Consider the following 24,384-nt stretch of genomic DNA (forward strand, 5'->3'; position numbering starts at 1 on the left):
ACCTGGCTTGATCTGGTTTACGTCTCTGTATGTGCCCCTTGGTAATGTGTCCCGTAATTACCCTTCTAGGAGTTTTCCTTCTGCTTCTAGCTCTCCAGAGTTTAGGCCACGCCCCCAGCTGCTTTAGGTCCTATCTGGCCTCAAGCAATCTCTCTCTGCTCCTGCTTCCTCTGAGAGACCTGTGGCCAGCTCCGTTACCAGCAGTTACGGGCTTCAGGTTCTGTTTGCCTGAAGCACGCATCTTCACCGCTGCTCCCCCGCTCCACAGGTATCTTTGCGTACAGTCTGTCTTACTCAGAACACGCGCACTGGCTCAGTGAGCAAGTGCAGTGCGGTGTTCATGACATATGTTTTGGCGGTACAGCGGCCGCATGCGCGCCCTGCCCCGGCATACTTGCCGGCTTTCGGCGTCTGTGGTGTTGGTTGTCTTGGTAACACACTTGACAGCACGCACCACATGACGTCACCTGGCATCTCGGGTTGTCATGGATGCGGATGCACCATTTCCAGTCCGCAGCATCGTCACTTCCGGGTCGACGGCAATTTAAACCCCTGGTTTCTATTCATTACCATGCCCTCTGGCGAAGGTGCAATGATATATATATATATATATATATATATATATTTATTTATTTATGATATTTTGCAATATATATTTCTATTGCAACCATTGTGGTGACCGTTTGAATAAAATGCAATCTAGCAACTTATGCATATTTGAATATTACTTGTGGTTGGCCTTGGGTCAAAGCGTCTTTTGTTCTTTGCACTGTTGCACTTTGTGCCTGTCTTGCACGCGTTCTTCACGAACCCCGTTGTTTGTCCAAAAATACTCAATAAAAAGAACTTGTTTTATATTTTATGGATCCTTGGTTTCCACACTCTCCCTTGCTTTCAGCTATTCATTAGCGACTGATCCACATTATGGTCCATCATTTGATAGCAAATTGATATGAATGGGTCACCCAGGAGGATGGCAGGAACAGGCTAAGCCACCAGAAGACCAGAGAGGTTGGTAACTAAGCGGATTGCAGACCCCTGATCCTATCAACATAACTAGCAGTAGCCGTGGAGCCTTCCTACGATGCCCCTAGACGCTTCGTCACAGACGGAGAACTAACTAAGCCTAAAGACAGAAAGGTGAAATCTAAACTGCCCAGGAGCAGATCCCCAAAGGAATAGACAGCCTCCAAACATATTGTTGGTGAGACAAGATGAGACACAAACACAGGCAGAGAACAGACTGAGCAAACGGTGGGGCACAAGCTGTCTAGACAGGACAGGACAGAAAATATACTGTCTGCAATCACGCACAAAACCCTAAAAAAGTCCAACACTTCCGATATACAAAAAACCTGAGGCCACACGACTTCATCCCCGCTAGATCAGCACTCTGGTATAAACTGGCAGCAAAGCAAAAAGATACTAACATAACAGGGGACTGAACAAGCTGTAACATATGAAGCAGGTCCCAGCGCTGCCCCCAGCAGGGAGCACGCTGAACCCTAGCAACAAAGCAGAAAGCAAAAAAAAAAAGGCACAACCAGATTACCATGCAGATCAGGAAGGGAACAAAAGAACTTCAAATGCACAGAGGAAATCACCAGCAACTACCAAGAGCAGCCAGCTCAATTATATGCTCCCAGCCAGTAATCCCAGGTTCCCAATTATCATCGCCAGGTGGGGAACTGCCAACAACCTGGCCAGCTCCACTACTCTCAGTAACCACCAGAGGGAGCAGAGGGAGCTTCGGCTCAGAAATCCGAGAAAGGGAGTACACAACAGCAAATATTACATACTGTATTTTTCTGACCATAAGACACTTTTTTTCCTCCAAATTTGGGAGGAAAGTGTGGGTGCGTCTTATGGTCAGAATGTAGCATGTGGAGAGGGGGCAGCGGTGGAGTGAGACCGCACTGGGATCGCAGGAGGCATGAAAATGTTGCCTGCATTACCTCACTACAGCGTGGCTTCCTAGCTGCAGGACCTGCACTGAGCACAGTGAGCGGCAGCCTGTACAAGAATGAATTATAAGGTTAGTAATTGCAGCACATAAAAATCACTCTGACATCCTGTGGTGAACTATAACTCCCAGCATGCCATAGGATCTGCAGGACATGCTAGGAGTTATAGTTCCCCCATGGGATCTTAAAGCAGCACTCCAGTGTTATTTTTTCAGTGCTGGAGTGGTGCTTTAAATATAAGCCCTATGCCCCCATTCTATACTCACCCTCCAGCGTCTTCATACAGTACTTTACAGACAACACATTAGTCCCGCAGCACCATCTTCTACCTGTAGCTCCCAACATAATAACATACTAATATATATTTATTAACACCACATATAATAGTATGTTATTTATGTTATTAAATATTTTACCACTTTTTTGGTTCAAACATATTTTTCCCCTATTTTCCACCTCTAAAACCTGGGTATGTCTTATAGTCCGGTGCGTCTTATGGACCGAAAAATACGGTAAGTAACTGTGTTATATTGGCGTTGGAAGATATACATATGATGGTGCTGTCAACCATTTGCTTTTTCCTACACTGTGCCTCAAAAGTAGTATTCCCCCATATATGGGGCATCGGCGTACTCAGGAGAAATTGCACAACCAGTCGTATGGTGCAATTTTTCCTGTTACCCTTATGAAAATGCAAAATTTGGAGCCAAAATAACATTTTTGTGGGGAAAATGGGATTTTTTTCATTTTCACAGCTCAACATTATAAACTTCTGTGAAGCATCTGGGGGTTCAAGGTGCTCACCAGACATCTAAACACATCCTTTGAGTGATCTAGTTTCCAAAATCGGGTCACTTGTTGGGGGTTTCCAGAGTCAGAAGTGTGTCAGTGATTCTCCACTCCCATTTCCGGGATCACACAGGTCTGACAGTGCAGGGAGCAGATTTTGGAAAGCATAGAAGTGTGTCAGTGAGTCTCCACCCCCATCCCCGGGGTCACACAGGTCTGACAGTGCAGGGAGCAGATTCCTGAAGGCACAGAAGTGTGTCAGTGATTCTCCATCCCCAGGATCACACAGGTCTGACAGCGCAGGGAGCAGATTCCTGAAGGCACAGAAGTGTGTCAGTGAGTCTCCACCCCCATCCCTGGGGTCACACAGGTCTGACAGTGCAGGGAACAGATTCCTGAAGGCACAGAAGTGTGTCAGTGATTCTTCACCCCCATCCCCAGGATCACACAGGTCTGACAGTGCAGGGAGCAGATTCCTGAAGGCACAGAAGTGTGTCAGTGATTCTCCACCCCCATCCCCGGGATCACACAGGTCTGACAGTGCAGGGAACAGATTCCTGAAGGCACAGAAGTGTGTCAGTGACTCTACATCCCCAGGATCACACAGGTCTGACAGTGCAGGGAGCAGATTCCTGAAGGCACAGAAGTGTGTCAGTGACTCTACATCCCCAGGATCACACAGGTCTGACAGTGCAGGGAGCAGATTCTTGAAGGCACAGAAGTGTGTCAGTGATTCTCCATCCCCAGGATCACACAGGTCTGACAGTGCAGAGAGCAGAGAACTGAAGGCACAGAAGTGTGTCAGTGATTCTCCATCCCCATCCCCAGGATCACACAGGTCTGACAGTGCAGGGAGCAGATTCCTGAAGGCACAGAAGTGTGTCAGTGATTCTCCATCCCCAGGATCACACAGGTCTGACAGTGCAGAGAGCAGATTCTTGAAGGCACAGAAGTGTGTCAGTGATTCTCCATCCCCAGGATCACACAGGTCTGACAGTGCAGAGAGCAGAGAACTGAAGGCACAGAAGTGTGTCAGTGATTCTCCATCCCCAGGATCACACAGGTCTGACAGTGCAGAGAGCAGAGAACTGAAGGCACAGAAGTGTGTCAGTGATTCTCCATCCCCATCCCCAGGATCACACAGGTCTGACAGTGCAGGGAGCAGATTCCTGAAGGCACAGAAGTGTGTCAGTGATTCTCCACCCCCATCCCCGGGATCACACAGGTCTGACAGTGCAGGGAACAGATTCATGAAGGCACAGAAGTGTGTCAGTGACTCTACATCCCCAGGATCACACAGGTCTGACAGTGCAGGGAGCAGATTCCTGAAGGCACAGAAGTGTGTCAGTGATTCTCCATCCCCAGGATCACACAGGTCTGACAGTGCAGGGAGCAGATTCTTGAAGGCACAGAAGTGTGTCAGTGATTCTCCATCCCCAGGATCACACAGGTCTGACAGTGCAGGGAGCAGATTCCTGAAGGCACAGAAGTGTGTCAGTGATTCTCCATCCCCATCCCCAGGATCACACAGGTCTGACAGCGCAGGGAGCAGATTCCTGAAGGCACAGAAGTGTGTCAGTGATTCTCCACCCCCATCCCCAGGATCACACAGGTCTGACAGTGCAGAGAGCAGATTCCTGAAGATACAGAAGTGTGTCAGTGATTCTTCACCCCCATCCCCAGGATCACACAGGTCTGACAGTGCAGGGAACAGATTCCTGAAGATACAGAAGTGTGTCAGTTATTCTCCATCCCCATCCCCAGGATCACACAGGTCTGACAGTGCAGGGAACAGATTCCTGAAGGCACAGAAGTGTGTCAGTGATTCTCCATCCCCATCCCCAGGATCACACAGGTCTGACAGTGCAGGGAGCAGATTCCTGAAGGCACAGAAGTGTGTCAGTGATTCTCCATCCCCATCCCCAGGATCACACAGGTCTGACAGTGCAGGGAGCAGATTCCTGAAGGCACAGAAGTGTGTCAGTGATTCTCCATCCCCATCCCCAGGATCACACAGGTCTGACAGTGCAGGGAACAGATTCCTGAAGGCACAGAAGTGTGTCAGTGATTCTCCACCCCCATCCCCAGGATCACACAGGTCTGACAGTGCAGAGAGCAGATTTTGGAAAGCACAGAAGAGTGTCAGTGATTCTCCATCCCCATCCTCGGGATCACACAGGTCTGACAGTGCAGGGAGCAGATTTTGGAAAGCACAGAAGTGTGTCAGTGATTCTCCATCCCCATCCCTGGGATCACACAGGTCTGACAGTGCAGGGAGCAGATTCCTGAAGATACAGAAGTGTGTCAGTGAGTCTCCACCCCCATCCCCGGGATCGCACAGGTCTGACAGTGCAGAGAGCAGATTTTGGAAAGCACAGAAGTGTGTTAGTGATACTCCACCCCCATCCCCGGGATCACACAGGTCTGACAGTGCAGGGAGCAGATTCCTGAAGATACAGAAGTGTGTCAGTTATTCTCCATCCCCAGGATCACACAGGTCTGACAGTGCAGAGAGCAGATTTTGGAAAGCACACAAGTGTGTTAGTGATACTCCACCCCCATCCCCGGGGTCACACAGGTCTGACAGTGCAGAGAGCAGATTCCTGAAGGCACAGAAGTGTGTTAGTGATACTTCACCCCCATCCCCGGGATCACACAGGTCTGACAGTGCAGGGAGCAGATTCCTGAAGATACAGAAGTGTGTCAGTGATCCTCCACCCCCATCCCCGGGGTCACACAGGTCTGACAGTGCAGGGAGCAGATTCCTGAAGGCAGAGAAGTGTGTCAGTGATTCTCCACCCCCATCCCCGGGATCGCACAGGTCTGACAGCACAGGGAGCAGATTACTGAAGGGACAGAAGTGAGTTATGAACGGGTCACCGAGGAGGAAAAAAAACAACAAGCTAAGTCTCAGAAAACCAGAGAGGTTGGTAACTGCAGATTGCAGATCCTTGATCTTAACCACACAACTAGCAGCAGTCGTGGAGCGTTCCTTCGATGGTCCTAGACGCCTCGTCACAACCGGAGAGCTACATAATATGCCTAAACCAGGAAAAGAGGAAAACTACCCCCCCACATGTATTGACGGTGAAGCAAGATGAAAACACAAACAAAGGCAGGAAAATAGGCTGAGCAAACGATGGGGCCCGACTAACTAGAAAGGACAGGAAAAGAAAGCCGCAATCTGCCAAAAAACCCTACCAAAATAATGTCCAACACGTCTGATAGCAAAATTAACCCTGAAGTCACTAGACTTCTCCCACTATATCAGCACTCTGAAATATTCTGAAACAGAGCAAAAAGAGGCCAATCTAATAAGGGACAAAAAGGCAAATTGGCAAATACAGATAAATAGGAGTGGAAGTTCAGCATAGCCCCAGCAGGGGCAAGCTGACCACACAAGAAACTGAATTGACCAACAAGCGCAAGTGTGAACATTAGCAAAAAACAAACTTAACTTGAGAAGAATGGAAGAGAGCTGAAGTCCAAGACCTGAGAAGCAGACTGAATCACCAGCATAGGTTGTCGGCTGTCTTATATCCAGTCTGATACTCCAGAGATCCAATCGTTATCTTCCTCATCAGGTGGCAGATCACCACCACCTAAACCAACCTCACTACCTCCTGTCACCACCAGAGGGAGAACGAAAGGAGAACTCCCAACTGGTGGAGCAGAAAATGAGCTCATAACAGAAGTGTGTCAGTGATTCTCCACCCCCATCCCTGGTATCACACAGGTCTGACAGTGCAGGGAGCAGATTTTGGAAAGCACAGAAGTGTGTCAGTGATTCTCCACCCCCATCCCCAGGATCGCACAGGTCTGACAGCACAGGGAGCAGATTACTGAAGGGACAGAAGTGTGTCAGTGATTCTCCACCCCCATCCCCGGGGTCACACAGGTCTGACAGTGCAGAGAGCAGATTCCTGAAGGGACAGAAGTGTGTCAGTGATTATCCATCCCCATGCCCGGGATCACACAGGTCTGACAGTGCAGAGAGCAGATTCCTGAAGGCACAGAAGTGCGTCAGTGATTCTCCACCCCCATCCCCGGGATCGCACAGGTCTGACAGCACAGGGAGCAGATTCCTGAAGGCACAGAAGTGTGTCAGTGATTCTCCACCCCCATCCCCAGGATCACACAGGTCTGACAGTGCAGGGAACAGATTCCTGAAGGCACAGAAGTGTGTCAGTGATTCTCCACCCCCATCCCCAGGATCACACAGGTCTGACAGTGCAGGGAGCAGATTCCTGAAGGCACAGATGTGTGTCAGTGATTCTCCACCCCCATCCCCGGGATCACAGAGGTCTGACAGTGCAGGGAACAGATTCCTGAAGGCACAGAAGTGAGTCAGTGACTCTCCACCCCCATCCCCGGGGTCACACAGGTCTGACAGTGCAGAGAGCAGATTTTGGAAAGCACAGAAGTGTGTCAGTGATTCTCCACCCCCATCCCCGGGATCGCACAGGTCTGACAGCAGATTTTGGAAAGCACAGAAACCATTTATTTCCTCCTTTTCTGGTTGGAAGATTAAGAGATTGTGTTCATTGTATTGTATATGGGATCGTTTTCTGTAAGACTTCAGAATTTAGATTTTATCTTTGTAGTTGAGTAGCTTTAGGGTATGTGCACACGTTGCAGATTCCTGTGCGGATTTTTCCGAGCGGAATCTGCAGAACCCGCAGGTAAAACGACCTGCGTTTTACCTGTGGATTTAGTGCGGAATTCGCCTGCGGATTTCTGTAATAGAATGGGTGTATAAATGCTGCGGAATCTGCACAAGGAACTGACATGCTGCGGAAAATAAACCGTTGCGTTTCCGCGCGGATTTTTCCGCAGCATGTGCACAGCGGTTTTTGTTTTCCATAGGATACCATGGTACTGTACACCTCATGGAAAACTGCTGCCAGACGAATCCGCAACGTGTGCACATAGAATCGTAGAATCGTCGAGTTGGAAGGGACCTCCTGGGCCATCTGGTCCAACCCCCTGCTCAAAGCAGGATTCGCTAAATCATCCCAGTCAGATGTCTGTCCAGCCTCTGTTTGAAGACTTCCATTGAAGGAGAACTCACCACTTCTCGTGGCAGCCTGTTCCACTCATTGATCGCTCTAACTGTCAAAAAGTTTTTTCTAATATCTAATCTGTGTCTCTTCCCATTCAGTTTCATCCCATTGCTTCTAGTCTTTCCTTGTGCAAATGAGAATAAAGTTGATCCTTCTACAATGTGACAGCCCTTTAGATATTTGTAGACAGCTATTAAGTCTCCTCTCAGTCTTCTCTTTTGCAAACTAAACATTCCCAAATCCTGCAACCTTTCCTCATAAGACAGGGTTTGCAGACCGGTCACCATTCTGGTCGCTCTTTTCTGAACTTGCTCCAGTTTGTTGATGTCTTTTTTAAAATGTGGTACCCAAAACTGGACACAATATTCCAGATGAGGTCTGACCAAAGAGGAGTAGAGGGAAATAATGACTTCACGTGATCTAGACTGTATGCTTCTGTTAATACATCCTAGAATTGCATTTGCCTTTTTTGCTGCTGCATCACACTGTTGACTCATATTCAGTCTGTGATCTATTAGTATACCCAAGTCTTTTTCACATGTGCTGTCACTTAGCCCTATTCCTCCCATTCTATATATGCTTTTTTCATTTTTATTGCCCAGATGTAGTACTTTGCATTTCTCCCTGTTAAAAACCATTCTGTTAGTTGCTGCCCACTTCTCCAGTTTATTTAAATCTTTTTGAATCCTCTCTCTCTCTTCTCTAGTATTAGCTATCCCTCCTAGCTTTGTGTCATCAGCAAATTTAATCAGTTTACCCTCAATTCCTTCATCTAAATCGTTGATAAAGATGTTGAACAATACAGGGCCCAGGACAGAGCCCTGTGGTACCCCACTTGAGACATTCTTCCAACTGGATGTGCAGCCATTTACGACCACTCTTTGGGTCCGATCACTAAGCCAGTTATGAATCCACCTAACAGTTGCCTTGTCCATTCCATACTTAGTCATTTTTTCAATAAGGATTGTATGAGAGACTTTGTCAAATGCTTTGCTGAAGTCAAGATATACTATATCTACAGCATTTCCTTGATCCACCCAATCAGTGATACCGTCATAGAAGGAAATTAAGTTAGTCTGACATGACTTATTAGTTAGAAACCCATGCTGACTCTGTTTAATCACTTCATTCTTATCCAGGTATTGACATACATGTTGTTTAATAATTTGTTCAAAGATCTTTCCTGGTATAGAAGTCAGACTCACCGGCCTATAGTTGCCTGGGTCCACCTTCTTCCCCTTTTTGAAGATAGGAACAACATTTGCTCTTCTCCAGTCTTCTGGCACTTCTCCTGTTCTCCAAGAATTTTCAAAGATTATGGAGAGGGGTTCAAAAATTTCTTCTGCTATCTCCTTCAGTACTCTGGGGTGTAATTCATCTGGACCTGGAGATTTGAATTCATTTAGGTTAGCTAAGTGTTTCCTCACTATCTTTCTGTTTATAGATATCCTGGATTCTTCTATTCCCTTAATAGGACAGTGAAGAACAGTTGATGTTGCATTTCCTTTCTGAGAGAAAACAGATGCAAAATAGGAATTTAAAAGTTCAGCCTTCTCAACATCCTGTCTTACCATTTCATCATTTTCATCCTGTAAAAATCCTATAGCATCTTTGACTTTTCTTTTACTTTTGACATATCCCCAAAATCCTTTATTATTGCTTTTGACATCTCTTGCAAGCCTCAGTTCATTTTCAGCTTTAGCTAATCTGATTTGTGCCCTGCAGGTTCTGCAGACAGCATTATATTCTTCTTTAGATATGCCTCCCTCTTTCCATTTTATAAACATTTTTTTCTTCCTTTTTAGCATGTGCTTAAGTTCTGTGTTCATCCATCCTGGTTTCCTTAAATGCTTCCTATTCTTCCCTCTTTTCGGAATTGTTAACAACTGTGCTTTGAGAATTTCATTTTTCAAGATTTCCCATCCTTCCTGGACATTTTTGTCTTTAAGGATATCCAGCCATTGGATCCCTCCAATTCTCTTTCTGAATCCCTTAAAATCTGCCTTTCTGAAATCTAACCTTGACGTCTGAGTCTTCACAGGTCTTCCACCTCTAGTAATCCAAAATTCTAAAATAGCATGGTCGCTACCCTTAGAATAATTGGTCTTGCCCGTTCTGTGGAGTTTTGCTGGTCAATGGGTTCGTTCGATTGTAAGTGGCAGCTGTAGAGCGTTTGGGAGCCAAGTTGTAGAAAGTATTTTACCAATTCAGGAATCCCAGTTAGTAGATTGTTTCCTTGGCTGCGGATTCTGAGATCATCACATTTTTCTGCTACATGACGAAGCTGCTGCCCTTTATCTGCTGCATTAGGGATCACCGCATCCTCCACGTCTGATATCCTCTGTCCAATCGCTGGAATAGTTTATATGTTCAGTTGTCACAATGAGCTCCAAGGAGGCACGGATAGGCTGTGACAATGATGGGGTGTGTGACACTGTGACAGTGCACACAGGGGAATAACCAGACACACTTTACTATGCCACTTGGAGAATATTCAATTAGATGTATTTCCCCCAAGGTCAGTAACAAATCTGTGGGCACTAGCCTGTAATCCAATGCCAAGAAAAATAAACACTGCTCCTTAAATTAGTTTCTCAAATCCAGCAGGGTAACCAAAATAAGTGACATAGTATGAGGTGGCAGGGTTAGGGTGGTACCAGGATCTGGCCTCAGCAGCAGATCTTCACCTATCAGAGGACACAAGAACCTCAAACATGTCTTTTCCACCCCTGGGTGGGCAGAGGTGCTCACAACCCACCCCTAACACATCATTTCCATATAACACAAAGCATGGAAGAGGTTCAATGAAGTCCTGACACAGGCCAGTCTGCAGAGAGGAACATAGACACACATGGCCCCACAAGATGCAAGACAGGAGAGGCTAGAGGAGGACTGACTGCCTGTTAGTGTATGCCAACAGACAAGGGGTGGCACTGGCACACAGCTACAGCAGTCCTATGTCAATTGCTGGCATAGAGATGTCTGAGACTGCCTGAGCCATATTTCAGAAGGAGTCATCTGAGTGTGATGGAGCCTCTCGTACAGGTGATGGTGGGGCTTAGCTTCCCTTTGGTTTTCTTGCACATTTCATTATAAATCATTTGCTCATTGTAACGGGGTCTACCAAGCTGGGGTACCTCTTTCAGTACCACCCCGTGTTTTCGGAGGTCCGCTCTGCGTTGGCTGGAGTCTGAATGAAATGACGCTGGCTGGAATTCCTTGGTTACATGGGCGCATATAAAAAATCACTGCTTCTCCACGTATTTCCAGTCTGACAACACTTTACTCACAGGACACAGAATATATCACACAGATACAGAGGGCCGGCCAATAGAAAAGCGGCAGGCCAGACATGCATTACAAAAGCCGCAGGTGGCCGGAGCCTGCCGATGTTTACTGTGGGAATTTACAAAGGTGGGGGGAGGGCGGACAAAAGGAGAATATCGTGTCCCCTCTGCCCAGGGGCGCAGCCTGTGAACTGATGCATTAAGGACATGCATCTCACATGGAACCTATTATACATACATATAACTGCACAACATATTCTGGGTGCTGAGTGGTTCTGTAACCCGTAACACGGCTTCATTTTTCAGCGACGCGATCGGCATACAGTGTCTGATCCTCAACGGATCGGTTTCGGGATGACCGAAGTTTATGGGGTTGGTACAAGTTCCGTTTGTCGACTTAGTCCATCGGCGTTACCGCTTTGCTTGCCGGGTCTGTGATGGATGGTGAAGTCCAGAGGTTGAAGGGCTAAACTCCGCCGCAGCAATCTGGCGTTGTCTCCGGAGACCCGATTAAGCCAGACTAGGGCATTATTGTCCGTTAGGAGGGAAAACGGTCGTCCATACAAATATGGTTGCAACTTCTTGAGTGCCCATACTACCGCCAGGCACTCCTTCTCGATGGCCGCATAGCTTACTTCACGGGGCAGTAGTTTCCGACTCAGGTAAGCTACCGGGTGTTCTTGGCCGTCCGGCCCGACTTGGCTCAGTACTGCCCTCAATCCAAACATAGAAGCGTCTGTGTGAACAAGGAAACGTTTAGTTGGATCGGGTGCGGCCAATACAGGGGTATTGGTGAGGGCGTCCTTTAGTTGGCGGAAGGCTTCCTCACACTCTGAGGTCCAGGTTATGGGTCAGATCAGTGAGGGGCTTGGCTACGCTGCTGTAATTGGGAACGAATTTCCTGTAAAACCCCGCTGTCCCTAGAAACGCCATGACCTGGGTTTTAGTGCGTGGGATGGGCCACTTGGCTATGGCCTCAATCTTGGCTGGTTCTGGTCGCTGTTTCCCACTTCCCACCCAATGCCCTAAATACTGAACCTCTGCTTTGCCCACGTGACACTTGTTTGGGTTCAGGGTGATTCTGGCCTGGTGGATCCTGTCCAATACTGTCTCTAGGTGATTTAGATGCTCTTCCCATGTCGCACTGTAGATGGTGATGTCGTCCAGGTAGGCACAAGCATAGTCCTGGAGACCATCCAGAAGCCGGTCAGCCAGCCTTTGGAAGGTCGCCGGGGCATTCTTCATCCCGAATGGCATAACTCGAAACTGGAATATGCCGAACGGGGTGACAAATGCCGACTTGGGAATAGCGTCAGGACTAAGGGGAATCTGCCAGTAGCCTTTGCATAGATTGATGGTGGTCAAATACTTTGCCTCCGCCTGCCGGTCTAACAACTCATCCACACGCGGCATGGGGTATGCATCCGTCACTGTTTTCTCATTGAGCCTACGATAGTCTACACAAAACCGTGTAGTCCCATCCTTCTTGGGCACTAACACTATGGGGGATGACCAGGGACTGACTCTTCAATGACCCCTAAACGCAACATCTCTTGTATCTCTTGTCGCATCCCCTCTCGTACAGACTCAGGGACGCGGAAGGGGTTTGTCGCAGGGGGGTATTGATCCAGGGTCTCAACCTTGTGTTGTGCCAGGCGAGTGTACCCTGGTCTCCCCGAAAACATCCTCTGTCGCTGCCTCAACAACTCCTCCGCCTGCTGTCTATACCGGGGGCCTAGGTCTTCACCCAAGTGTACCTGGTCCCATGTTTCTGTCCTATTTCCAAAGTGCGCTCTCTGGCCCTCCGATCGTACCATATCCGCTGGGTCGCCTGCATGTTCTCACGTACAGCCTGAGTCAGCTCCTGTAGGCGGTCCCAGAATTCCAGCACATAGGGTACAATAGGTACCCCTTCTATGAGGCCCTCCCCTTCCCAGTGTTCCAGCACTAAGTCTAGGGGTCCCCTTACCCGTCTCCCGTATACCAGCTCGAACGGGGAGAACCCCGTGGATTCTTGGGGAACCTCCCGATAGGCAAACAGGAGGTGTGGCAAGAATTTCTCCCAGTCCCTGTATGTCCTGGTAAAAGTCTCAATGAGCTGTTTTAATGTCCCGTTAAAGCGTTCACACACCCAATTGGTTTGCGGGTGGTACGGGGCGCTTCTAATGGACTTTACGCCGCACAGCTTCCACAGTTGGTTGGTCACCTCTGCTGTAAACTGGGTACCCTGGTGCGAGATAATCTCCCGGGGAAATCCAACCCGTGAGAACACCTGGAGCAGGGCGGCCGCCACCGTCTCTGCCAGTATGTTAGGTAACGCAACCGCCTCTGGATACCGTGTGGCATAATCTACCACTGTCAATATATACTTTTTCCCCTGACGGACTGGGTTTGGCTTACGGCCCTATTAGATCGACCGCTACTCGGCTAAATGGTTCCTCCACAAGGGGGAGGGGGCGTAATTTGGCCTTGCATCGATCCCCCCTCTTGCCAATGCGCTGGCAACTGTCACAGGTCTGGCAGTACTGACGAACATCATAGGTTACCCCCGGCCAAAAGAAGTTTTGTGTCAGACGATGCCTGGTGCGACTGATGCCGAAGTGCCCGGCTAAGGGTATGTCATGAGAGATTCACAGTAGCTCCTGCCTATACTTCTTGAGAACTACCAGCTGTCGTTTCATAGTGGGGCTCGTCCCTGTGTGGTGCTGCTCTGTGATCCGGTAGAGGAGTCCCTGCTTCCATACAAACTGTTCCCCTTCCAGTACCCCTCTCCCCTCCTGTGCCTTCCCACGATATCCCTCTAATGCGGGATCCTCAAGTAACTCCCTCTTAAATTCATCTGGGGTGACCCAAGAAATGTGTCTGGCTATGGGAATACGTGTAGGGCTGGGATGTCTTACCTAGGCCTCCTCTGAGTGTGATTCCGCCTCCGCAGCTCGAGCTGGTCTCCGGGTGGTCACAGGATAGGTCACAGCCAGAGGGGCCACCGAAAATGCAGACAACATGGGCCCTAAATCATTTCCCAGCAAGATGTCTGCAGGCAAATCCTCCATCAAGCCGACCTCAACAAGGCCATCCCCGACTCCCTAGTTCAGGTGAATCCTGGCAGTGGGCAGTCGATGTATAGCTCCCCCTGCTACACGGACTGCCACTGTCCGGTCCGTCTTCTCTTGGTCCCGGACGAGATGAGGCTTCACAACGGTCAAAGTTGCTCCAGAATCTCTTAGTCCCTGCATACGTTTCCCATTAACCCACACGACCTGTCGATGCTGTTGTCGATTATCTGCCCGGGCTGCCTGCACGGGGTCTACTTCATGCAGCACTTCTTACACCTCTTCGACCCCTTGGTTAGTCGTAGCCCCCAATGCCGGGTCAGCTTCACCTTGGTAGCAGTGTACAGCAGCCCGGCTGAAGGTAGCTGTTCCCACCTTTGGCCACTGGGTATGCTGAGTCCGGTTGGGACATTGTCTTTGCAGGTGGCCCAGCTGACGACAGGTGTGGCATCGCGCCCCAGGGTGACTGTGGTAGGCCGGGTTTCTAGCTGGTCCCCCTAAAATCATTGGTGGTTTGGGGCCCTCCAGGTCCATGGGCGGGCCTCTAGTGACCACCTTTGATCCGGACAACTGCGGCCTCCTGGCATCATGATGTTCATCGGCCAGACGAGCGGCTTCCTCAAGAGTCGTTGGCCGCCTGTCCTGAAGCCATTCCTGTGTCTCGGGGGTTAGTCCATTAAAGAATCGTTCTAACAAGAAGAGCTGGAGGACGTCCTCCTTAGTGGTGGCTTGGCTCGCTTGTACCCACTGTAGCAGTGACCGCCGTAATTTACAGGCCTATTCAGCGTGGGTATCGGTTACGCGTTTTATAAGTCCGCGGAACTTTTGGCTGTATGCCTCTGGTGTCAGCGCATACCGGGCCAAGATCACTTCTTTGATCCGCTCATAGTTCATACAGTCCTCATCAGGTACCGTGCGATAGGCGTCCGCTGCCCGGCCTGTCAGCTTGCTGGCCAGAATCTGAACCCATTCCTCCGGCTTCACTTGATGAAGGGCACACTGCCGCTCAAAGTCCTGCAGAAAGCCATCAATGTCTTCCTCTGCCTCCCCAACTGTCGGAAGGCATTATACTGGATCTTTTTGTGGCTTACTGTTGAAGGTACCTGGTCGAAGGCCAGAGCTCCCCCTGCTCGCTGACTCTCCTCTCTCCGCTCTGCCATCTCCATCTTGGCCAGCTCTATCCTGGTCCGCTCGGCCATCTTTTCCTTCAGATCAGTACGCACATCAGCCATCACCTCTAGTATGATCTCTACCGCAGGGTTTGGGTCATAGAACGCCAATCTGTTCTTTACCTCCCTCTGGAATTCGGTCTCCTCCACGTTCACATTGGGGGGCGCTGCACTGTCATGTTCCATGATGGCTGCTATCAAATCCGCTTTTGTTTTGTTGCTGGCGATCAACCCTCGGGCTTCCACCAGATCTTTTAATGTAGTCCTCTTTAACTTCTGGTTGTTATTTTCCATTCATTCTTTTCCTCCTGTAGAAGAGGTATCATATCCCGCCGCTGCCACCTGTGTAACGGGGTCTACCAAGCTGGGGTAACTCTTTCAGTACCACCCCGTGTTTACGGAGGTCCGCTCTGCGTTGGCTGGAGTCTGAATGAATGACGCTGGCTGGAATTCCTTGGTTACATAGGTGCATATAAAAGATCACTGCTTCTCCATGTATTTCCAGTCTGACAACACTTTACTCACAGGACACAGAATATATCACACAGATACAGAGGGCAGGCCAATAGAAAAGCGGCAGACCAGACATATATTACAACAGCCGCAGGTGGCCGGAGCCTGCCGATGTTTACTGTGGAAATTACAAAGGTCGGGGGGAGGGCGGACAAAAGGAGAATATCGTGTCCCCTCTGCCCAGGGGCACAGCCTGTGGGCTGATGCATTAGGGACATGCATCTCACATGGAACCTATTATACATACATATAACTGCACAACATATTCTGGGTGCTTAGTGGTTCTGTAACACGTAACACTCATTAATCAGAAAAAAAGATCCAACTTCAGTTTGGTTTCAGACTGAGTTAGGAGGACGCACTAACTTTTATCGAGATCACATCATAGTGACGTTATGAGACAGATCTAAGCTTAGTGACATCACTCCTTTCCAAGATCTGACACAGAAAGGTAGATGCAATATATTATTTGCCCAATTAATGGAAATTTCAAGGCTGATCTCAGATAAGGGCGCAGTGAAATCACACTGCAGATCAAGGGCGAGTATGAAATTCATCAAGAACTGATAAATGTTGTCCCTCCATTAGGCAATAAGATTTAAGATCTGCTAAACCAGAACAGTACACGAGTAAAGGTGAAGACCTAGATGGAAATCTCCTTATCCACAACAATTCACAGGACGGTGCCCAGGCAGAGACTAGGCCTTCTACAGAGTGCTCTTCCCTGCTTTATATCCTAACCCTCATCTATCCATTCATCACCAGGTGGGAAACAGACTTTATCTCATTGTTGAGAAAAATCCTCTGGAGATAATGAAACTACAAGGCCAAAGATGGCTGAGAGTTATTCCTCACAGTCCCTTCCAAGACTACACCAGGTCCATGTTACAGCTCTTACGCTCATTGCCTTGTAGGCAGGGTCTCTAGTTTCCTCTCAGTCACCAAAAGAGAACCTGAGTCGAAGATGTAGGGTCCTCACAAACACTGAAACCAGGCAGTGTATGTTAATCCACACCATGTCTCCACATGTCGACCCCGAATGGATCCAGCCACTAGATCCCAGAAACATGTACCCAATGCTAGAGATAAGCTGGGACTTACCTGCCCTATGTCTGCTCCTTCGAGATATAAGGGCCACCAAGAATCGGGGGTGCACATCATCCACACAGGAGGCCTCTTGCGGGGGAGTCTCAGGGCTGCTCTTCTCATCATCCGAAGGCTCATTGTAGCTGACCACTAGCTCCTCAATCTGCACAAAGCCCTGAATGATGGGCAGAATCCAGAAGCCGAGGTCCTCCTGTAAAAAACACTAATGTTAGGAACAACATAGCCACAAGATGACCCACAGGACGAAGAGAGCAAAATTACAAGAAAAATGTAGCAAAAACATGGGACTAAAGGCAACTTATTCCAAACGACAGTCATTGAAGGGAAACAAACAAAAGGGACCATGGTAGGTCCACTAATCAACAAAAGTCAGCTGAAGGGGGCAAAAGTAACCCAAAAGATCATCACTGTCTGGCCGTGTATAAAGGACACACTGCTGCATGATGTACGAGGACAGGACCATCGTATTAACGACCCCTCATCTCCATACAGTGTATATCTCCCGTGTATACAGGACACGCTGCTGTATGATGTACGAGGACAGGACCATCGTATTAATGACCCCTCATCTCCATACAGTGTATATCTCCCGTGTATACAGGACACACTGCTGTATGATGTATGAGGACAGGACCATCGTGTTAACGACCCCTCAACCCCATACAGTGTATATCTCCCGTGTATGCAGGACAGCCTGCTGTATGATGTATGAGGACAGGACCATCGTATTAATGACCCCTCATCCCCATACAGTGTATATCTCCCGTGTACACAGGACACGCTGCTGTATGATGTATAAGGACAGGACCATCGTATTAATGACCCCTGTTATGAATGAGTCACCGCAGGAGGCAAAAACAGAAATACTAGCTAAGTCCAGAAAACCAGAGAAGTTGGCAGCTATCGGATTGCAGACCTCTGAACCTAACAACAGCAACTAGCAGTAGCCGTGGGGGGTTCCTACGGTGCCCTAGACCCCTCGATCACAGCCAGAGAACTAAATAGCCTAAAGACAGAAAGGGAAATCTAAACTGCCCCAGAGCAGACCCCAAAGCAATAGGCAGCCCCCAACATATAATGACGGTGAAGCAAGATGAAAAAACACTCACACAGATAGAAAGATAGGCTGAGCAAATGATGGGGCCAAAGCTAACTAAATAGGACAGGATAGAAAAGCTGCTGTGTGCAATCTGCCCAAACCCTATCAAAACAAGAGCCAACAGACTGATAGGGAAAAAAGCCCTGAAGACGCTAGGCTTCAAAAAGACTATATCAGTACTCAGGTATTTTCTGAAGACAGAGCAAAAAGGAATTCAGTTCACCCCAGCAGGGTATGGCAGAAATCCAGAAAAACAAGGCAAAACAAAACCAAAACACAAATGCAAAAAGCAGAGCAGAAAACTTAGCTTTTGAGGAGCAGGAATCAGACTGGTCTCCTAGAATCCCTCTGAGAAATCACCAGCAAGGCAGAAGGGCGTCGGCTGCCTTATATCCAGTCACCCAGTCATCATCATCCTGCTCAGGTGCTTGGTAATCAGCCTCACTACCTTCCTTCACCAGAAGAGGGAGTTCATCAGACCTCAATGGTGAAGGGGAAAATGAACTCACAACAGATCCCTCATCTCCATACAGTGTATATCTCCCGTGTATACAGGACATGCTGCTGCATGATGTATGAGGACAGGACCATCATATTAATGACCTCTCATCCCCATACAGTGTATATCCCCCGTGTTTACAGGACACACTGCTGTATGATGTATGAGGACAGGAACATCGTATTAATGATCCCTCATCATACAGCGTATGTTACGTGTTACAGAACCACTCAGCACCCAGAATATGTTGTGCAGTTATATGTATGTATAATAGGTTCTATGTGAGATGCATGTCCCTAATGCATCAGTTCACAGGCTGCACCCCTGGGCAGAGGGGACACAATATTCTCCTTTTGTCTGCCCTACCCCCACCTTTGTAATTCCCACAGTAAACATCGGCAGGCTCTGGCCACCTGCGGCTTTTGTAATGTATGTCTGGCCTGCCGCTTTTCTATTGGCCGGCCCTCTGTATCTGTGTGATATATTCTGTGTCCTGTGAGTAAAGTGTTGTCAGACTGGAAATACGTGGAGAAGCAGTGATCTTTTATATGCGCCCATGTAACCAAGGAATTCCAGCCAGCGTCATTCATTCAGACTCCAGCCAACGCAGAGCGGACCTCCGTAAACACGGGGTGGTACTGAAAGAGGTACCACAGCTTGGTAGACCCCGTTACACTGGTAGCAGCAGCGGGATATGATGCCCCTTCTACAGGAGGAAAGGAATGAATGGAAAACAACTACCAGAAGTTAAAGAGGACTACATTAAAAGATCTGGTGGAAGCCCGAGGGTTGATCGCCAGCAACAAAACAAAAGCGGATTTGATAGCAGCCATCATGGAACACAACAGTGCAGCTCCCCCCAATGTGAACGTGGAGGAGACCGAATTCCAGAGGGAGGTAAAGAACAGATTGGCGTTCTATGGCCCAAACCCTGTGGTAGAGATCATACGAGAGGTGATGGCTGATGTGCGTACTGATCTGAAGGAAAAGATGGCCGAGCGGACCAGGATAGAGCTAGCCAAGATGGAGATGGCAGAGCGGACCAAAGTGGAGCTGGCCAAGATGGAGATGGCAGAGCTGAGAGAGGAGAGTCAGCGAGCAGGGGGAGCTCTGGCCTTCGACCAGGTACCTTTAACAGTAAGCCACAAAAAGATCCAGTATAATGCCTTCCGACAGTTGGGGGAGGCAGAGGAAGACATTGATGGCTTTCTGCAGGACTTTGAGCGGCAGTGTGCCCTTCATCAAGTGAAGCCGGAGGAACGGGTTCAGATTCTGGCCAGCAAGCTGACAGGCCGGGCAGCGGACGCCTATCGCACGGTACCTGATGAGGACTGCATGGAGTATGAGCGGATCAAAGAAGTGATCTTGGCCCGATATGCGCTGACACAAGAGGCATACCGCCAAAAGTTCCGCGGACTTATAAAACGCGTAACCGATACCCACGCTGAATGGGCCTGTAAATTACGGTGGTCACTGCTACAGTGGGTACAAGGGAGCCAAGCAACCACTAAGGAGGACGTCCTCCAGCTCTTCTTGTTAGAACGATTCTTTAATGGACTAACCCCCGAGACACAGGAATGGCTTCAGGACAGGCGGCCAACGACTCTTGAGGAAGCCGCTCGTCTGGCCGATGAACATCATGATGCCAGGAGGCCGCAGTCGTCCGGATCAAAGATGGTCACTAGGGGCCCGCCCATGGACCTGGAGGGCCCCAAACCACCGAAGATTGTAGGGGGACCAGCTAGAAACCCGGCCTACCAGTCCCCCTGGGGCGCGATGCCACACCTGTCGTCAGCTGGGCCACCTGCAAAGACAATGTCCCAACCGGACTCAGCATACCCAGTGGCCAAAGGCGGGACAGGTACCTTCAGCCGGGCTGCTGTACACTGCTACCAAGGCGAAGCTGACCCGGCATTGGGGGCTACGACTAACCAAGGGGGGGAAGAGATGGAGGAAGTGCTGCATGAAGTAGACCCCGTGCAGGCAGCCCGGGCAGATAATCGACAACAGCATCGACAGGTCGTGTGGGTTAATGGGCAACGTATGCAGGGACTAAGAGATTGCGGAGCAACTTTGACCCTTGTGAAGCCTTATCTCGTCCGGGACCAAGAGAAGACGGACCGGACAGTGGCAGTCCGTGTATCAGGGGGAGCCATACATCGACTGCCCACTGCCAGGATTCACCTGAACTAGGGAGTCGGGGATGGCCTTGTTGAGGTCAGCTTGATGGAGGATTTGCCTGCAGACGTCTTGCTGGGAAATGACTTGGGGCCCTTGTTGTCTGCATTCTCGGTGGCCCCTCTAGCTGAGACATATACTGTGACCACCCGGAGACAAGCTCGAGCTGAGGAGGCGGAATCACACTCAGAGGAGGCCCAGGTAAGACATCCCAGCCCTACACGTATTCCCATAGCCAGACACATTTCTTGGGCCACCCCAGATGAATTTAAGAGGGACTTACTTGAGGATCCTTCATTAGAGTGATATCGTGGGAAGGCACAGGAGGGGAGAGGGGTACTGGAACGGGAACAGTTTGCATGGAAGCAGGGACTCCTCTACCGGATCACAGAGCAGCACCACACAGGGACGAGCCCCACTATAAAATGACAGCTGGTAGTTCCCAAGAAGTATAGGCAGGAGCTACTGCGAATCTCTCATGAGATACCCTTAGCCGGGCACTTCGGCATCAGTCGCACCAGGCATCGTCTGACACAAAACTTCTTTTGGCCGGGGGTAACCTATGATGTTCGTCAGTACTGCCAGACCTGTGACAGTTGCCAGCGCATTGGCAAGAGGGGGGATCGTTGCAAGGCCAAAATACGTGCCCTCCCCCTTGTGGAGGAACCATTTAGCCGAGTAGCGGTCGATCTGATAGGGCCATTAGCCAAACCCAGTCCGTCAGGGAAAAAGTATATATTGACAGTGGTAGATTATGCCACACGGTATCCAGAGGCGGTTGCATTACCTAACATACTGGCAGAGACGGTGGCGGCCGCCCTGCTCCAGGTGTTCTCACAGGTTGGATTTCCCCGGGAGATTATCTCGGACCAGGGTACCCAGTTTACAGCAGAGGTGACCAACCAGGCGTAAAGTCCATTAGAAGCGCCCCGTACCACCCGCAAACCAGTGGGTTGTGCGAACGCTTTAACGGGACATTAAAACAGCTCATTGGGACTTTTACCAGGATATACAGGGTCTGGGAGAAATTCTTGCCACACCTCCTGTTTGCCTATCGGGAGGTGCCCCAAGAATCCACGGGGTTCTCCCCGTTCGAGCTGGTATACGGGAGACGGGTAGGGGAACCCCTAGACTTAGTGTTGGAACACTGGGAAGGGGAGGGCCTCATAGAAGGGGTATGTCAGGAACACCGCACTGAACTTGCTCACTGAGCCAGTACGCGTGTCCTGAGTAAAGTGAAACAGTGCTCAAAGATACCTGTGGAGCAGGTAGCAACCGAGTAGATGCGTACTTCAGAGCCGCAGGACCTGAAGCACGTGACTGCTAGAGGCGTGGCCTAAACTCCACAGAGCTAGGAGCTGCAAGAGAATTCCTAGCAGAGTAACTGCGAGACAAAGTTACCAAGGGGCATAGACAGGGAGAATAGTCAGGACGTAGCCAATGGGTCACACACAGATATAGCTGCAAGGTACCAAAGGGGCGAGCAGAGAGTAGTCAGGTCACAGGCAATGAGTCATACACAGAGCTAATAACGCAGTACAAAATCAACAGGCAAACTCAGAACGGGAAACAGAGCCGGTTCAGAACCATATAAACAAGCTATAGCAACAAACAGGCACACGGGGGTCAACACACTAGGCCAAAGGCAAAAGTATAACTGGCAGGGATTGAAGCTTCCCAGGGGTTTAAGAAGCCTCCCAGAACCAGAAAGAGGCCACAATCATTAACCCCAAGTGTGCAGGTCAAAACCTGCGCAGAGCTCCAGACATTAACCCCCGGTATGCAGCTCAAAAACCTGCACTGGGATCATGACAGTACCCCCCTCTCCACGGGGGGCCTCTGGACCCCCAGGCTTCCCCGGGTACTTGGCATGGAAAGCCCGAACCAGGCGATCTGCATGTACCGAGCGAGCAGGGACCCATGAGCGCTCTTCTGGTCCATATCCCTTCCAATGGACCAGGTACTGCAAAGAGCGGCGCACCCGCCGAGAGTCCACAATATGTCTGACCTCATACTCCAATTGACCCTCCACCAACACTGGAGGAACAACAGTCTCAGAGTTCTCTTTGACAGATCCTGCGGGTTTCAACAGAGACTTATGGAACACATTAGATATTTTTAAGGAGGAGGGGAGATGCAACCTATATGCCACAGGGTTGACTATCTCCATAATCTCGTACGGACCAATGAACTTTGGTCCCAACTTAACTGATGGTACTTTTAAGTTGATGTTACGTGTGGAGAGCCAAACCTTCTCTCCCACCTGAAACATGTCTCCCGAGGCTCTCTTTTTGTCCGCAAAATATTTGTATCTCCCCTGGGCCCGAGAGATATTACGCTGGACTTCAGCCCAGAGGTTTTTTAACCGTTGAACGGACCCCTCTGCTCCTGGACAACCGGAATCCACCCGAGAAAACTCCCCAAAATGCGGATTAAAGCCATAGTTAATCAGGAATGGGGACATGTTGGTGGACTAACTCACCCGGTTGTTAAAAGCAAATTCAGCCAACGGTAACGCATCACACCAATCCTCCTGTCTGGCGGAGGTCAGACACCTGAGAATTTGTTCCAGGGATTGATTGGTGCGTTCTGTCTGACCATTGCTCTCCGGGTGATATGCCGACGAGAAAGAGAGTGAGATGCCCAATTTCATACAGAACGCCCTCCAAAATTTGGCCACAAACTGCACACCTCTGTCAGACACAACATTCAGGGGTACCCCATGCAATCGGACCACATGCTGCACAAACAACCTTGACAATGTTTCTGCTGAAGGTAATGCTGCCAAGGGAATGAAATGGGCCTGTTTAGAAAACCTATCCACCACCACCCAGATCACGGTATTGACCCTGGAAGGCCGGTAATAAAATCCATGGAAAGATGAGTCCATGGCCTGTCAGGAACCATTAAAGGTATGAGTTCCTCAGCCGGTCGGTTATGCGAGCTTTTGGAACGGGCACATATGTCACAAGCAGAAACAAATTCCTTGACATCGGACCTTAAAGAAGGCCACCAAAAACCCCTGGCTACTGCCTCTCTAGTGGCCGTGATACCTGGATGAGCACTCAGCCTAGAATCATGAAACTCCTGCAGAAGTCTAGGCCGCAATGAATCTGGAACAAACAGTTTATCGCCTGGCCTGGTTGCCGGAGCTAGGGCCTGAGCCCCTAGGATTTCTTGTTCCAACTCAGTTGAGACCCCCACCACAACCACCCCTCGGGGAAGAATGGAGGACGGCGGCTCAGGGGGAGACACTGGATCAAAACTTCTGGACAGGGCATCCGCTTTGACATTTTTGGACCCCGGTCGAAAAGTAATTGAGAACTGAAATCGTGAAAAAAAAAAAAAGTGACCAACGGGCCTGTCTAGGAGTAAGCCTCTTAGCAGATTCAAGGAATGCCAAATTTTTGTGATCCGTGACAACCGTGATAGAGTGAGCCGCCCCTTCCAAAAAGTGCCTCCATTCCTCTAACGCCAGCTTGACCGCAAGAAGTTCTCTATTGCCTACATCATAGTTTTTCTCAGCTGAAGAGAACTTCTTGGAGAAGGCACAGGTTTTGAGATTGGTAAGGGTGGCCGGACCCTGGTACAGCAAAGCCTCCACCCCCACTTCAGAAGCATCCACCTCCACAATGAATGGTTTGGACGGGTCAGGTTGTACCA

At 49.4% G+C, this 24,384-nt stretch overlaps 1 protein-coding gene across 4 annotated transcripts in view; it reads right to left on the reverse strand.

Moving 5' to 3' along the window:
• The window catches only part of INPP5F (inositol polyphosphate-5-phosphatase F), a 248,256-nt gene that overhangs the window by 106,628 nt on the left and 117,244 nt on the right, over nucleotides 1–24,384 (reverse strand). For 2 of the 4 annotated variants that reach the window (XM_073564276.1, XM_073564275.1), the window contains one exon: nucleotides 16,940–17,135. The exons of the other annotated variants lie outside the window; for them this stretch is intronic. In XM_073564276.1, the coding sequence (XP_073420377.1) occupies nucleotides 16,940–17,135 (196 nt within the window). The remainder of the gene's footprint in view (nucleotides 1–16,939; nucleotides 17,136–24,384) is intronic. 4 annotated transcript variants of the gene reach the window in all.

The sequence above is a fragment of the Dendrobates tinctorius genome, unplaced genomic scaffold (genome assembly GCF_039654945.1).
Source record: "Dendrobates tinctorius isolate UK_male_01 unplaced genomic scaffold, ASM3965494v1 ptg000443l, whole genome shotgun sequence".
Classification (NCBI taxonomy): Eukaryota; Metazoa; Chordata; class Amphibia; order Anura; family Dendrobatidae; genus Dendrobates; species Dendrobates tinctorius.